This window comes from Larus michahellis, chromosome 4, assembly GCF_964199755.1.
Source record: "Larus michahellis chromosome 4, bLarMic1.1, whole genome shotgun sequence".
Taxonomy (NCBI): Eukaryota; Metazoa; Chordata; class Aves; order Charadriiformes; family Laridae; genus Larus; species Larus michahellis.
In genome coordinates, this window is record NC_133899.1 from 28,970,073 (window position 1) to 28,986,834 (window position 16,762).

Below are 16,762 nucleotides of genomic sequence, written 5' to 3' on the forward strand. Positions count from 1 at the left end.
GTTTTCAAGGAAGACTATGCTGTGTGTAACAAAGAATACCCTCATGATGTAAAAAAACAGTCAAACCACATTGTTCTGAAAGGAATGTAGAGCATATTATATTCAAAAGCAGCCTGGCAGATGACAAATGTTTTGTCCCTGTGTAATTATCATGAAACTGACTGCAAGCAAAATCCTCTGTTCAGTTTCAGTGGAGCTATACCAAAGTTACAGCAAAAGAGAATTTGGCCTAGCATCTCACATTTAGAGCAGCCTGATACATCACTGGACTAAGGGCATCCAAGGAGATGCTGAGTAATCTGTGTCTGTCTCAAGGAAGCCCTAAACACACCCATTAGTCACACTACAACAATAGGACTATTAATGCTTAAGGTTAAACAAACACTTAAATATTTAGTTGGCAAAGAGCCAGACTGCTCAGCTTCTTGTAGGACTGCCCTCTAGATTAACGTTACACTAATATAATTTCATTGACATCATGTGAGTACATAGCTACAAATTATTAAAGTAGGTAGCATCAATTAATGTTCATGACATTTTTATAACTTTAAATCGGCTTTTGAAATAATTGTACTACAAAAACAAACAGATACCATAACAAGTAATAGGATGTAACTCATCACATAAAGCTGAAAATTGATCAATATTATGTTTGGAAAGAAGAGAAAGAAAAGTGCTGTTGCACAGAACAGCCATCCTCTTGTGTTAAATCAATGATACTGACTACACTGGAAAATACTTTCCTTTTTTTTCAGGTTTTCTCACTCAGGCAAGGGATTTACAGGATAGATTGCAAATATTGAACTACCTCATTGATGTAATTTTTTTTTTAATGTTGACATTCTATGCCCTTTATTCCTGAAAAAAAGGTAAGTTTAGGCATATGCAAAATACATAATAACGAGTTTGATAGTGAGCGTTTATGCAGACGGCACATGTTTATAAAGAGATATCACAGCTACAGACATCCAGCATGTTTCATTAATGTAGACTAGTCATTTAATTGAGAAAGAAATATTACACAAAGTTGCTTGATATTAGAATGCACCAATATAAAATCACAGAAAGCGAAGGAAACATCATCCTGTAGGAAAATGTTATGTGAACAATAGAGAAAGGCAAATTTCAAAATATTAAGTTATTAGTACACCTGTAGATTAGCCAGAAATTCCTTTATGAAACAAATTACGGTGCATAATAGCAACTAAAGCCAGAGACCCACCTGTTTACCTGCACCATGAATAAAGTCTACATTAAGGATCAGTTCTCACTGATTGCAAAGCATACAGTATTCCTCTTTAAAGAACATGTTTTATCTCAAACATTTCATCATTTAAATGCAACAAGATCGAAAGGCAGATGCTCCTGGCTGCCCACTGGCTGGTCCAGGCAATGGAAGAGAGAAAAAATTGTGTCCGAATTCAACAGTAGAAGCTTCTGCTCTTATAAAAGGAAAACAAAAGTCACAGTGAAAAAAAAGTAAGATTTTATTTTTCAAATAAAGCTACACTCCAGACATTAGTTCCTGATAATCTGACTGAAGTTCAATACGCCTGTTAAGGGAAAAGAAGTTGTAGATCAACACTGTGAAACCAAGGAATTCACACTTCCCAAATTACATGTAGAAAATTAGATCAATCTATTTGTTTTTCTACATGGGTGGTCTTGGGAATCTAGGTTTCTTGATTTACTGAATATTTGTATATACTGTACAAAATTTCACAAGTACAGAAGATGGAAAATACTCAGTTCCATTGAATTTAATAGATGTTACAAACAATAACTGAGCAACAAAAAATTGCTGGTATCGAATTAAGAATACATTACAAATAAAATATAAGTAAAAATATAAAAATATAAATAAGTAAAATAATTTGCTGTAGCAGATAGATCAAGCTTCTGAAAATAATCCTCAAACTTTTATTCTTTTCCCAAAATGTATTTTCCACAAATTAATATTTATGGCTGTATACAGTATAGCATAGCATGACACAGCATAGCAGAGCATAACAGTCTTGAGAAATTGTCACTATTTTATTTTTTTCTTAAGTAATTCACATCCTCCAGTTCACACTGTTAAACAGGCTATTTAGAATTCAGCACTGTTCGCATTAAAGTAATGAGAAAAAAGTTTTAATCTAATGACAATGGGAAAAGGACAGCACCCATAAAACTCCTGTACATTATGTGGATAGCTCTCTATTCCTCTTTCCTTCTTCATATAACTTATTTTCAGGATGAACTTCCAGGTCATATAAGCGTTCTTATATGTTCTTGAAATCAATAACAATGAAAAAATGTGGAACGTTTTTAAAACCTCCAGAATAAATGCCTAATTAAATGCAAACTGATCTGCCCATCTTTTTAGAACATCTTCCCATTTAAAGCAGTAGGTCCTCAGTGCCCCAAAATGCCAGGCTAAAAAGCACATCCAGTGCATAAAGTTATAAATGTACTTCTTTTCTTCCTAATTTAAATATTTAGAATTTGATGAATGCACATCTTGCTGATTTGAATATTTCATCAAATGCTTCAGTACAGAGGGACTGTATTTGAGCAACCACTTTTGTAAAATACATTAATTAAATTTATTTTATGATTTATACTCATGATGTCTTATAATTAAGCTCAGGAAAGCAGATCAAACACTTTCATGTTGGAATTGAAACTAGTTATCTAAAGAAGCAATTTAAAAGTAATGCTCCTCTGGTTTGTCAGCTCAAATTAGTGAAAGTCAAAATGGCTTAATCATATACTCATAGAAAGCAAATTTAGCCTTATTTTTCACCAAATACAGACCTCCGAACAGGAAGAAGACAGATAAGCTACTAACTGAGTTAATTAAAGACTATCAGGCATACTATTTCTGCTGTCTTGGACAACTGGCAAAAAGAACAGTTAGAAAAAAATCAAAGCAACATTTTAAAGTACCTAAAGTTACACCTCTAAATTGGTATTTAGATATCTAGATTGGTCTGACATGATCTTTTTACCATAGGGCTAACCAACCTCTTCCCCTTCACAAAAAGATCAGTAAAAGTGAGCAACCTCTCTAAAATGAATTTTAAAATTTTAACTGTGTGTAAAATAGAACTTCAGAAGGTTAACCTGGCACACTGAATTTTGAACATTTCAGTGAAAATCTTCAGGGACTGTTCTTTATTCCATTGAATGTAGCAGTTACATTGCATAACTAATCATTTCTTTAAAATGCAGAAATGCCACTTACTGAACAAAACTGAATTTGCAATTAATACTGACTAGAATCTTAACCACAACTGGTCTTAAAATGGTTTTAGACCAGGCATTCCTGAGCCACTCACTCTATTTTTCAGGATCTAATGTTGAATTTGCATGCTTTGTGGTTATTTTGAGGAATATACTGCAGTATAGAAAAACTTGATTTGTATATTCTAACAATCATATGCAATTCATATTCGCAAATAAAGAAAAGCATGAAATTATCTGAATGCTTCGAATTGTTATCTTACTTAGTCCATGTATGAATTTAAAGGATTACATTCAGGTAAACGATGCTTCTGAACAAAAAGATATAACCTGTGTATTTTCAAAAAAAGTCTTCCCAAACCTGAATATCTGAAACTACAGAAATCACAGTATACATGAAGACACGTCCTAATAATGGAAAAAAAATCATTCATAAATAAAACTTATGTACAGTCTTGTAAATATACTATGCTATTTCATATTTCTGCCAAAGCTGAAACATTCTTTGCCTTTATTTCTTGAGCTTTTCTTGAAATTCTAGGCAATTGAACAATGTTCTGAAAAATTCTAATAGGCATTTGGGAAGAAATCAAATTTGAAGAAGCCATATTTTATCCTATGCCATTGGTAGCTACTAAATAAGGCATGACCTCAAAAATTCTTTCAATTACTCAGTCACTTATATTATCCTCAAAAGTTTATAACAACTTTTTCACACAGACTGCACTATATTTACTGATCAATTTAGACAGGTTAATAAGTACTACTGCTAGAAACCTCATCTCACATGATCATAAATACCTCTCATTTTCTGTGGCTTCTTGCAAAGCTTCAAGTTCATTTTTCAAATATTCTTCATGCTTGCTAAGAATTACATAGGTGGGCTTCCAGCTGCGGAGAAAGTAAAAAAAAAAAAAGAAAGCACGTAAGTGGCCTTTCCTAATGAAAAGCCATTCAGAAACAAAGACATCAAGTTACTTTACCTAGCTTACTAGAACACATAATGTACGTAATGTTATGAAAGTTAAACATAAATGAGTTTAGTACAGAAAGCTCTCACATGCATACTTTTATTTTCTTAAAATTTTAAAGCTGCAAATTCCAGAATATAAATACATAGGATTGGGAAAGATTATAAAGCACTTTTTAAGGAATAAATGAAGTGAGCTTCACAAATTTTTGGAGCCTAAGGCTAAGCAGTTAGGCATCTAAATCCACATCTTAGGTACTCAGAGCAGCATCATCACCAAATCTTTTTAAGATATGTAAGATCTTACTGGAGATGTGCACAGCTTCATTCTCACTGGTATCACCAGCACCAACCTCATACCTAAATGCAAACAACAGTCACAAACTCAGAATTTCCTCCATTTGCTAAGCAAGTCCTGCACAGAAAACTGCCAGAAAGAGATCCTGTCTTTCCCTACAATAGTCCAGACACTGGAAGGACAGGCCTGGCAGTCTGGAGGCACAGATCCTCATACCACCTCTTACTGACTAGATTTGAACTCAAATTCTGCCCCTACAGGAAACACACCAGCTAATAGTTAATAATTAATTAATGGCAGGCAAGAACTGAACTTCAGTTGCTGGCAAGTAACATTCTTTTCCACCTCTAAGTCATCATCCACATATATTTTCACATTTCATGGAGTTGATATCTGGCTATATATCTGGCTACATTGTTAAATGCACCCATTCCAGAAACCTGCCTCCAAACAAGAGGTGCTGAGCGTCTCATACTTAGCTCATAACTAGATTTCTCTAGAGCAAACTGATGGATCCACATTCCCTAGTGCTTAGCCTGGGTCTCCTCTCATGTGTCTCCCCTACAGCCCTGAAACTCAATTAATCCATTTTTTATTCTTCATTTCAGGAGCCTCTTATAAGGTAAGATCTATGACACAGCCCACCAAAGCGATTTTCCTACAGCAGGATACTGTAGGTTGTACCGAAAGCAGAGCAACTTCAGGGAATGCACAAAGGACTTACAACTAGTAAACTAATAGTACATTCTCAACATTCAGGTATTAGAGATGCCTCTTCCTTGGATGCGGGAACTCTAGAAAAACAGGTGGATAAACTCTCTGATTCAAGTGAAATTCAGATGGCATCTTTAGGAGAGGCATATAACGGGTCTTTAAAAAGAAAGCATCCTGCCTGGAAAAAGATGGTGTAAGGAGCATGAGCATCCAGGCGTGGATGTCTCCTATCCTCCCAGATGAGGTAACAGCTATCAGAAAAGATATTTTCACAGAAAGTTGTAACTGAACAAATGGCCAGGATGTTGCTCAGTTAAAGATGGTAAGAAACAGATTCAGAAATGCGTGCGTGGAGGTGTGTGGAGCCTCCAAACAGCGAATAATACCTTAATAAGACTTAGAGACACCAAAGTGCTGTGAGGTGAGGGAAAGAACAGAAAAATGTCTTAAGTCTACTGAGCTAAACAGGCATATGTGCTACTGAGAAACACTGCTCATTCAGATAGAATACCCTCTGTAACGACAGGCTGTCAGCAGGCAACTTCTGAGATGCTGGGAGTTGAGATTCAGATGATGGCTGAATCATCTGAACAGACTAGGCTAGAGTAGGACAGAGATCCTATCTCTGATGAAAAAAAAATCACATGCTCCCTCCAAGAGAACCTTCTATAGAAAGAATAAGCACACCCTCTCTTGAGTCGCAGCTTAAAGTGATCTATAAATTCAGCTTTTGTCCAGACTACAACTAACCCTAAGGCAACACAAACACCTACAATGAAGTTTGTCTGAGTGGAACTATCTGTCCTAGGAGATATACACATAAACCCCAATTTTAGGAACACATACATAGATACTACAAAGCTAAAAATTGAAAAAATAGAAGAAGGAAAAATGCATAAGGACTGAAGAGACTAACTGAATTTGGAACAGCAGAGATACAGTTACCATTAAAGAGTTATATCAACAAGGAGGAGCGGGGAAATGGCAATACAGAACAAGACTGCAACTGAACAAAGCAAATAATTCATTATTCACTGGACAGATGAGAGTATGGTTCACTTTGCACTGCATATTCATGAGTAGGGTAAGTAAAGGGCATTTTTGGATGTGAGTATGCATTTGGACAATCACTCCAAAGGTAGAATAAAACAGAGGCTTCAGTAACAGCTAACTTAATGTGATTTCCATCAAGGAAATAAATAAAGAACAAAGACCTAATGAACAATTAATTTGCTGAAGTCCAATAACCCTGAACAAAAAATAATGTACTCCAGGTTGTGAGACAACACAACATATAATCAACATTTTTAACAGCAGTAAAGTTTGTCGACAAAAAAGCTGAATGAGAAATTGCAGCACCCATTCAGGAAGTTTAGCACTATTGGCACAAATTGTTTGACACCACTGGTGATTATAAATGTAATTACAAAATGCTGCTTCACCATATCTATTGCATCTTCAGCAGAAAGATGAATTTTTAAAGGGTCAGATTTTTAAAAACATAGAAACAAACATAATTATATAAAAATGTACTGGCAAACAAACACTGATCTTCTACTCAGAAAATTCCATGCCTTTCTTTGGAGGACAAAAAAAACCCCAACCAATGAAAAAGCCATAGAGCTTTTATTAATCAAAGTAAAACCCATCTTGTGTGTTATACTTTGTGTTCACATCTATTCTGCGGACATGCAAAAAACACATAGCACAAAAAGTAAACACAACAAGGTATACAGGATTCAAGTAACTCAGATACTAGTTTACTAAATGCATCACTGTTTCAGAGAGATTTTTGGTAGCTATCACGTTTATTTGTCCTTCTTTTCATCAGCTAGGGCATAAAAAAATCTTTATCCACACTAATCTGAAAGCAATAAAAATATCCTGCAGTTTAGCTAGTAGGACAAGACAACAATTTCTTTTGCAAATTAGCAACATCCTGCATTCATCTGGCTTTTTTTTTTCACATGAAATCTCATCATCCTTGAACCCAAATTTAAAAAATAGAAGAGAAACAATAAAATTGGAATAGGTTCCCTCAGCAGTGTTTCACCACTTCTTATTGTTCTGGGATCAACATTTCAGGTTGAATCATTCAAGAAACTAAATATTAGGAAAATGTCATCACCTGTCTAAAAATAAACATTTCATTTCCATCATTTTGTGCCTTCAGTTCTTTGTTACATAGACCGATATGTATTTCTTTAGAAAACACAGTAGTATCCCAATACCTTTCTCACATATCGTATTTTCTGAGACTTGTTGAACATAAGAACCCTGTATTTTGTTCAAAGTCTTCAAACATGCTTCAATATACTTACAATGTCTAGTAATCCAGACAAAAAGGTGCTTCTTTGAGAGTCTATTGAGCATTAATGGCAATTAGTCAACTATGAGGCTGATTGTGACTCCAAAAACAGTATTTGAATTTCCAACATTAACATTAGAATCATGTCCAGTATATATGGAGTATCAACTAACATAAATTTTAGAAGTTCAAGATGATTCTACTACATAAGTGCTCTAATTGTCTGATCTTATAGCTAGGGCTTGTTTATCGCAGTTTTCAGTATGTCGTTAAATGACATTTTCAATAATTTAAGACACAAAGTCTCTACTCTTCTGCAAGCATTGTCCTTCTATGAATACATGTATTCATTAATGAGTCACTTCTCATTTTCAGTTTCTCTACACTAATGCCATTAATTATTCTTTGTAGGACCTAAGCCAAGTCCCATTTAATTCAATGATTAAAATTTAGATCAGATCCTTATTTCTACCCTTAATGTTTTATTTCTTTATTTGCATCACCTAACAGTTTGTGATTTGCAAACAGATTTGCGACTTCAAAAGATATCTAAGGAAGTAGTGTGAGTGGTTTCAGAAATGTATAAAAGTGTTCATTTTATACTGCATTGGAGGCAAGAATTTAATGTAAAGGAAAATTGGAATTTTCTTGTCAAGGTCAAATCCTTTCCTAACTCTTTTTATGGTAAAGCTACAAATCAGTATGATATGGCAATTGATTCAAACAGCTAGTCACTATACCCACTTCATTCACTAATGATTGCAGTTTTTCTTCTTTTTTCAGATAGTTCCTAGAAAGGAGCCTCATGCCATCTTTAATTCTCTTTCTGTTCTTTGAAACACCCAAATTCTCCATTCCCATCCCAAAATTAAATTTCAAATATATGTGACAGGCATTTTTATTCAAGTACTTAGCTTTAGGTATGGACTTGCAAGAAAACAAAACAGAATTTGCCAACTAATCATCACTCCAGCTGCCAAGGAACTAGACAGATTGGGGAGAGATAAACGCTGCCATGAAAAGACAGGATTAAATGATCTGGGCCCAACTCTCTGTATTGTCAAATATAGATTTGCCTTCCTAGCTTCTCATTGCAAACACCTGAGATTTTCATTTTTAAAAATGAGATATTCCATGGCAGTAGGAAAAAACTCCCTGTGGCCAAATTCTTGCTTGAGAAACATATAATTACTAAAACTCAAAAGTGACCTGCATTTAACATTTCAACTAATAGCCTGATCAAAAAAATTCTGTGAAGAAAACTGTGAACTGCAGCCTATTGCCTTCATCAAAACAGTGTGCCTAGAAGAACAATTCTGCAGTAAAAATTATACCAAAATCTGAGAGTAGAAGTACACACATATCTGTATGTAGAGGCAGCTATGACACATCTTGGGAGAGAATATGTACAGAATAAAAAGTAATGCAAAACACACTGTGAACAAAGAGTATAGATAAGCTTCAATTTCAGGAAGCCAAATTCAGGATTAAACAAAGAAGAACATCATAATGGAGCCTTATTATCACTGATAGTTATTAACTTTTTTTAGTTTAAAAAAAGTTAACTTTTTTTGAACAGTATTCTTAATACTGTTCAAATTTGACAGAACTCACATGCATCCAAATATACAAAAATTATGTTTCTATTACCTTACTACCTGAACACTTTAGTATGCTGCAGACAGCACCTGCGATCTCTTAAAATTATTGATTCTGAAAAAAAACTAAACCAAACTTAAATGTAGTCTTTTTTTTCCATAATTTACTTTTTCAGGGGGTGGATAATACTGCAAGTTTTGTACCTGATGATTTGCAGCTCAAACAAAACAGAATAGTAAAGTTTTCTTTAACATCATTCCTGTCTGAACACACACACATATACGTATTTTTATATTACTTCCTCACTGGCTTCCTTAATGCCATCTGTAACTCAAAGTTCCGGCTATATTATACTTACACTTTACAGCTCTCCTTACTACTCTCGTTTTGCTTGTGCAAATCAGCAATTGCATCATTGCAGTTATTTATATTTTCCTGCAACCTAGCGATTTCATTCTTCTTTTCTGTGATTTTTGCAGTACACGCTGAAATCAAAAATAAAAATAAAAAGTAAGAATATGTATTTTCAACATTTCCATGAAATAAAAAGTCTACATTCATAATGATTCAAAATTTCTTGAAAACACTTAATCTCAATAGTGCCAGATGAGTGCACAGCCTGCAACTAAGCAAAGCAACAACAAATGAGTCAAAATCTAGGGAATTTCAGCTGTGTGGTAAGTACTTTAATTACCATCTAATATTGTGAGATTGACCTTGGAAGAAAAAAATTATTTGTGCCATTTGTGCATCCTGTTCTACATAAAACTGTAGTAACTATTAGTGGTAGAAATCAAAGCACTCTTAACAGTTAGAGCTGAACCTTTTTTTTGCAGTCCACAGTGTCTGCAGATACTAGAAGCAGCATACAGGAAAACCAGAGTGTAAGCCACTTTGCCCTCAGTAATGCTTGCAACTGGGGAGACTGATTGGAGTACAAAAGTTGCTTGAGATAAAGGTCTTTTTCAAATATTTGTTTTCTCTTACAGAAGCCCAGAAACACAAATAGGTTGAATGGGAAAGCTGACTACAAGAAGGGAAAAATAAAAACATCACTGAAGGCATACAAGCAAATCATTATTAGAAACAGAAACAGAGAAATTAAATAAAAAGGGAATTTACTCAAGGTGGGAATGTGTAACGTATGATAAATTAATACAGGAGACACGGGTTAATTAATGAAAAACACGCATTATAATGTCAAATCCTCAAGCACTACGATACTTGAGGAGATTCTTAAGGCAGATGCTTAATTCTGTCTTTTCCAACAGCAGACAGGTTAGTAGAGAATCCATATCATTGGACATGATGTGTTCTCTTTCACAAGTAAAAGCTGAGAGAGCTACCATGCATGCTTACATTGCAATGCAATGAGCACAACTAGGTGCACATTTTTTTCTCTGTGGTATTTATTTCTTATTTTTTCGTAGGTCTCAGATTTATTAGTGACAAATCATCCTTTGCCATCACAGCTGCCCTCATGTGCTGTATGCCAAAGTTGGTGGCCCTAAACAGGTCAATCACAGACATCCTGCACTTCTAATCTACTTAACCGGAAAGGGCATGTGAGATTTGTCTTGAGTTGTTTGAATTACTGCTCTAGAACTTCAGGTCATCTTGAAGTTTTGTGTCTGGTTTTGCAGTACTTGATATATATTCACTTTCAATGGCAGCTGTATTTATAGCAGAAAAGAATAATTCTCAGAGAGAAACATCAGTCAGTGAAAAGCAAAAGATACTCAATGTATTTTAATATCTTGAGTTATCCTGAGTACCCTCAATATCTTAATATTTTTAATATCTTAAGTCAGTAAGTTGCCTTCACCTAGCATGAAGCATAACTATTGGACAACTGACATATGCTCCATTTCTGTAAAAAAAACCGGTGTATTTGGAACTGCAGACGACATTTTGAGATTTACCAAGACATAACTGTATTAACAAAACATCTATTACATAACCAAAACTATACACTTTAAATTTCATTTAGTATTTTCTATAGATGAGCACGTCTGAGACAAGCGGGAGTTGTTCTACTTGCCCTTTGCTTTTGCAAGGACCTTGTGGATGGATGGATCCACCTCATCCAACTTTACAATGCAGGCATCCACTTCACAACTAGACACCCATGGCTCCAACCACACCCAGTGGCTGCACACGCATTTCTTAAAGCTTACTTTATGTAACCTACTTTAAACTCTTTCCCCAAGTTAAGACAAATCACACCCTAAGAGTGCCTATTTCCTTCCACTGGTTAAAGGGACTCTAGCCCCACGCTAGTGTGGATGAACCTCCCACTAAAAATCTGAGGCTGAATGCCACAACTGTTCCCCTGCCAAGTAATACACAGAGACAAAATTAAATCAGTGGAACTATTTCTGGGTAAATTTTTGAAGGATTTAACCCCAACTTTTAAAAGTATGAGTGTTGCATTTGAGTTCACACGTATTTAGGTATCTCTGAACTACACATGCAAATAGCTATGCCATGTTACTACACAGCCTTTGGATTTTCCCTAACAGCATGCTCATTTACTGTGAAAGCCTGCACAAACATTAAGAAAAAACTCAACTCTAAGGTTCAGTTATGTAACTGAAGAGTTAAAACAGAATTCTATGTGTGCCAGATTTAGTGTTACAGATGTTTTAATGTTTAAGATGCTTCAATTTGATATTGGTAATTTTCTTAATGAATAAGTACTTGCTTGGACCTATCAGTCAAGATTATTAGAAATGCTGCCATCAGGAGGAACACCAATTACACCAGAACTCTCTCTTGTTTTTTTTCATGAAGGTTATGAACTTCAGTATCTACCTGTGAAGTACCAGTGATGAGTACAGATATCCTCAGATCGTCTACAAAACAGTTTCCTTACCACAACCATTCTCATGAGTGAGTGACACCACACAGTAGCACGGCAAAAAAACCTCAATCGTTCCAGACCTAAGTCTGGAATATTATGCTGTCTGTTAGTCCTGGGGAAAAAGAATTTGATGTGGAGCAAGACTTTCTCATTGGGTTTACTGTTTCGAATTTCAAATAAAATGATCAACTGCTTGATTGCAGAAAAGAAGTACCAGGCTTGATTAGGTAGTAGCAACTGAGAGAACTTTCATTATTATAAAAAAAAAAAAAAAAAAAAACAGAAAGAGAGAAGAAGCAGTGAGGCAGAGGTCCAAATCTGGAAAGAACAAAAACACGAAGAAAGAAAGGGAGGCAAGTGGCAGATGTATTGAGCAAGCACAGCTGAATCAAAGAACTGCCAGTGACTGTGAGGAGCCGCAGAGTAAGAGCAGGAAATGGCGCAGCATGAAACTGGCTGTCCATGAGACAGCTGAACAGCATTAGCTGAAAGTCACATGCAAAAGCAAAGTCTGCTAGGGAGAATGAGCAAGTATTGATAGCAAAAGATGAGGTAGGGTGAGAGCAGGACACGGGACAGCTTTCATTATTAGGCTTGCTTCCGCCCCTGAAACACACAACATGTACCAGGACTAATGAAACAAAAGCAGTGTGTGCAATGTCTAATAAAATGATAATTTAGCCGTACTTACAATTTATCCGTTGATTCACGCGTTCTTTAGCATAAGAAGTTTGTTCTAGCTGGAAAACTAAGAAGAAAATAAAGACTTTTTCATATATATACATATATATGTATGAGTTGAGCTGTGAAACAAATACATGTTGTACAGCATTAATTGCACAAACACTGATTAACAAAGATTTTAACAAAATATCTAAATAGCAACTTTACTATTAAATAGCTGCTAGTACCCCTCTCCATAACCTCACAGCTAACAAAACATTATGTAGGCAAACATAAAAACCTTAATATTATATACTTTTTTGAAGTTAATATAACTGTTTAAAGCAGAAAGCATCACTATATGTACTGCATTAGTAATTATTAATTAAAAAATATATGATAATGACCTACCAAACTCGAGCAGAAGTTTGTCTAAGTTGTTCAAAAGCCTGTCACTCATTGTGTAAACTACAAAAGAAAAATGTAATTCAAGGATTTACAGTCAAATGTTTTATTGATACAATATACAAATCAAAATTGCAAGACAATAACATGCATTTTAAGATAAAAGGGAGGAAAAAAAATTAACTGCATTTGAATTTGTATCTAAACCACTGTAGTGGAATGAAATTTCTCACTAATAGTGGTAATGGACTCATTGAAAGTCTAAATCACAGGAAAAAAGGAGACGTATCTTTTAGGTAAAGCTTTTAGGAGCTGTATCTTTTAGGTAAAGCTTTTAGGAGCTGTTCTATCTTTGAGAGGCTTAATGTTCTTAGAAGGCATGAAGAATGCAAGAAAAGGTGCTTGTGTACAAAATGTGTAGCCTCTACTCCAGCTGGTTTACTAAGCCTATCGACTGCAATGCTGGTAATGGAAAAGCTACTTATCCATCCTGTACACTCCTGTAGTAACTGCAAAGTACATTTAAATCAGAAAGTATATGCATAAGTGTAATTAAAGACAGAATTCACATACAATGGAAAGCAGATTACTACACATCCATTTTTTTGTTTGTAAAGCCCTGCTCTGTGCAGAAATTCAGTTATGAGTTTTTAAAGAGTCTGGGATTCATGTAGTCTTCTAAAAAGGATGCAATCACCATTTTATCAGAACGTACTGAATACAGGTAGCTAGCTCAGATATACTTAATGTTAAGCAAAGTTATCTGACACTTGTCTGTCCCACAATGGCTTCCCTATACCCTTCATACTGTGTAAAAAGTAAAGCCACAACAAATTGGTGGTGAGGATGAGATCCTAATCCAGGATAAAGTGGAACAGAAAACAACTGCAGAATTTAACTTAAGTGGCATTAAGGCTACATACTGCAGCACTGAGACCGTGGAAATGGGAGGGGGTAGGGGGAGCATTTAAAATGCTGGATGTTTGACAGAAATGAATTTGCCTAATAGTTAAGTGAGGATCAGAACACCTAATCCAAGTGACTGGATTAGTGTAGGCTGTAATAAAAACTCTGAGAAAAAGATAATAGTTTTACTAAACGTATTTAAAAGCTTGGAACCCTAGTTTCTGGTGCCTGGAAACACTTAAGACAGCAAACAAAACATCTTCTGAAAATACTAAGAAAAATACTATGAAATACTATCTTAAACCACAGGTCAATGCAGAGTATTTTGCTTTTACATGATGTGAAAGAAAATCCTAACTAATTCCTTTGGATGTAAAAATTAGTTTAGAGCATATATTAAAAATCTGTTCTCTAGAAACAGTTTAACAATGTTTGTTAGTTGTTTTCCTGGCAGTCCCTATAAAAACTGCAAGACATTGGGGTGCACAGAGAAGGCACACAGATGAATGAAAAAACCCACAACATTAAACACCAAAGAAATGCTATCCATTGGTTTATAAATCACAACACAAAGTTCACCAACAGAGCAGCCCATACAGCAATTATTAAGCTACACACTATTCTATCATCTAACTAGTCACTAAGACAGTTACAATAAAGTTTATCTTTTGAATGCTTTTGTAAAAGAGAGAAACAGGACTAAAGTGAGTGTTTGATGTTTGTGTTTTCTGTAATTTTACAATACAGCTTCTGTAAAAGGTAAAGTTGCCGAAAATGACAATGCTTCTGAAAGCATGCATATGTAAAATACCTGCTATTATGGATATTGTTAAAATGAAGTAACATAGCCACAAATGCCAAATGCTATTTATTCTGTGTTGTGAATTAAGAGGATACATGTAGATACACTGGTAGAAACGGTTGAGACATTCAGTTGCACTGGTAATCTATAGGATGTTTGTAGATTCTAGATACAGTGGTTAACACCAGCCTGAAACAAAAGACATTAATTTTGAATAACTGATGATGTCCAGGATATGACTGTAGTAAAGACCAATTCTTGTTCCTACTGGAGAAAAGCAGCATCGAACCATTAGCCATCTCTGGATGATAAATTCAGAGGATGTTCTCATATGGGGCTGTTATGTCTCTTATGTAAGCACTACAGAGCAGGAGGATGGCTCTGTCAGCTTCTGCTATTGCAAAAATCAACCACTTCTTAGGATATGTCATGATGTTTATTTTCCAAACAAATCGTAAATCAAAACCTGTCACTGACGTACTATATTTCACAGGTTGTTGTAACTAAATTGATAGCTTTGGTAGGAATGCATTTGTCATTTTTCTGTATTTTAATGTTAAAGACAAATATGTAATACACAGCAATGGGTAAAACAACTTCAAACAGCATATTCTTTCTAATGGCGCTGTTCAGAACGCTGCCAGAAGAAAAATATTATTACGCATCTTGCATTTTTGTACCACATTAATAAATGTAATTAGAGGGAATTCAATTGTGGCAATAAAGTTTCATGTACTACAAGATTGCACTGGGTGCAGAAGCCACAAACAAGCTGCCTAATGGAGTCTCTAGCCATTATCATAATACTAACATTAATGCCACTTTTCATAGCAGAGTTACAGCAGTGGCTTCATATCCCATCTGACAACGGCCGTTTCTAGGTTCTTCATTAAAAGGTGAAAAATACTCACAATCTATGAGGTAAACTTCTTCCTTAAAATCAAGCGCTCAGTTCTACCCCTTATCAGCTGTGCAACAGTATTAATTTATGTTGGCTTTATAGAAACAATTTTCATTCCAACAAGGCTCTTTTGAAAGCAATCTGTATTTCTCCTGTGCTATTCATTTAAGACTCTATTAAGTGACTGGTTATTTGATTCTTCTTGAAATTTAGTAGAGTTCACATATCTAGACTAACTTTTTCTCTCTCTTACAAAAAAAAACAAAAAAAAACAAAAACAAACAAAAAAAAACCCCACCACACAAAACAAAAAAAACCACCCTGTGCCTCTCATCGTGCTGTTATCCTCCTCTGCCCCTCTTCTGCAACACCGTTTTAGGAACCCTGTGAGGAAACTTGAACCCTGTATCCAAAGTGAAGATGTGCCATCTTTTTCAGAACAGTGTGCTATTTTCACCGTTTCTAACAACATCCTGACTGGTGGCAATTCTAGTTACTATGTCTGAGTTAACGTAATTGTAGGGCTCTTCATTTATCAAGTCCCTGGTTTTAACACTTACATTTTAAAGCGCATTGCCACCGTGCCCTGTGTACCGTGCCTTCATTACTGTGTCTGCCAAGTCCTCACAAAGTCAAACACCTTCTGGATTGCCACATTTTACTTAGTCGGGCAGATACCAAACAAAAGGATATTGCTGCAGACTATTCCCTAAACTCCTGGAATTTAAAAATTAAACCGATTTTTGTCAAAATGGTAGGAGAAAAAAAAAAAAAATCCTGTGAGATACCACACGGGCTTCCAGTAAGCGCCACAAAATGGCGGCATAAGAGAAGGGGAGCGGGTCCCCACCCTGCGGAGAGGTGTGACGGGGCCGTGGCGGCCAGGTGGCCCCTCTGCATTTTGGGTGGCCATCAGCACTGGGAAAGTGACCAGTACGTGGTGACCTGCGCCGCCTGAGACGCTGACAGAAGGGGAAAGGCGAGGAGAGCCACGGAAGGGCCTTACCTCGGGCTGCCAGGCGCGGGGGTCCCGAGCAGGACCACCGTTGTCCCGGAGGGGAACAGGGGCGGCCCAGAGCCGCCGCCAAACTACCGCAGCAGGAGC

General features: G+C 35.8%; 1 protein-coding gene across 1 annotated transcript in view; it reads right to left on the reverse strand.

The window, feature by feature from the left end:
* C4H14orf39 (chromosome 4 C14orf39 homolog) overlaps positions 1-13,103 on the reverse strand; it is a 30,946-nt gene extending 17,843 nt beyond the window's left edge. Inside the window, exons 1-4 of the mRNA XM_074586919.1 lie at positions 13,055-13,103; positions 12,672-12,728; positions 9,476-9,602; positions 4,030-4,119 (exon numbers count right to left, since the gene is read on the reverse strand). Of these exons, the coding sequence (XP_074443020.1) occupies positions 4,030-4,119; positions 9,476-9,602; positions 12,672-12,728; positions 13,055-13,103 (323 nt within the window). The remainder of the gene's footprint in view (positions 1-4,029; positions 4,120-9,475; positions 9,603-12,671; positions 12,729-13,054) is intronic.
* Between the last annotated feature and the right edge of the window lie 3,659 nt (positions 13,104-16,762).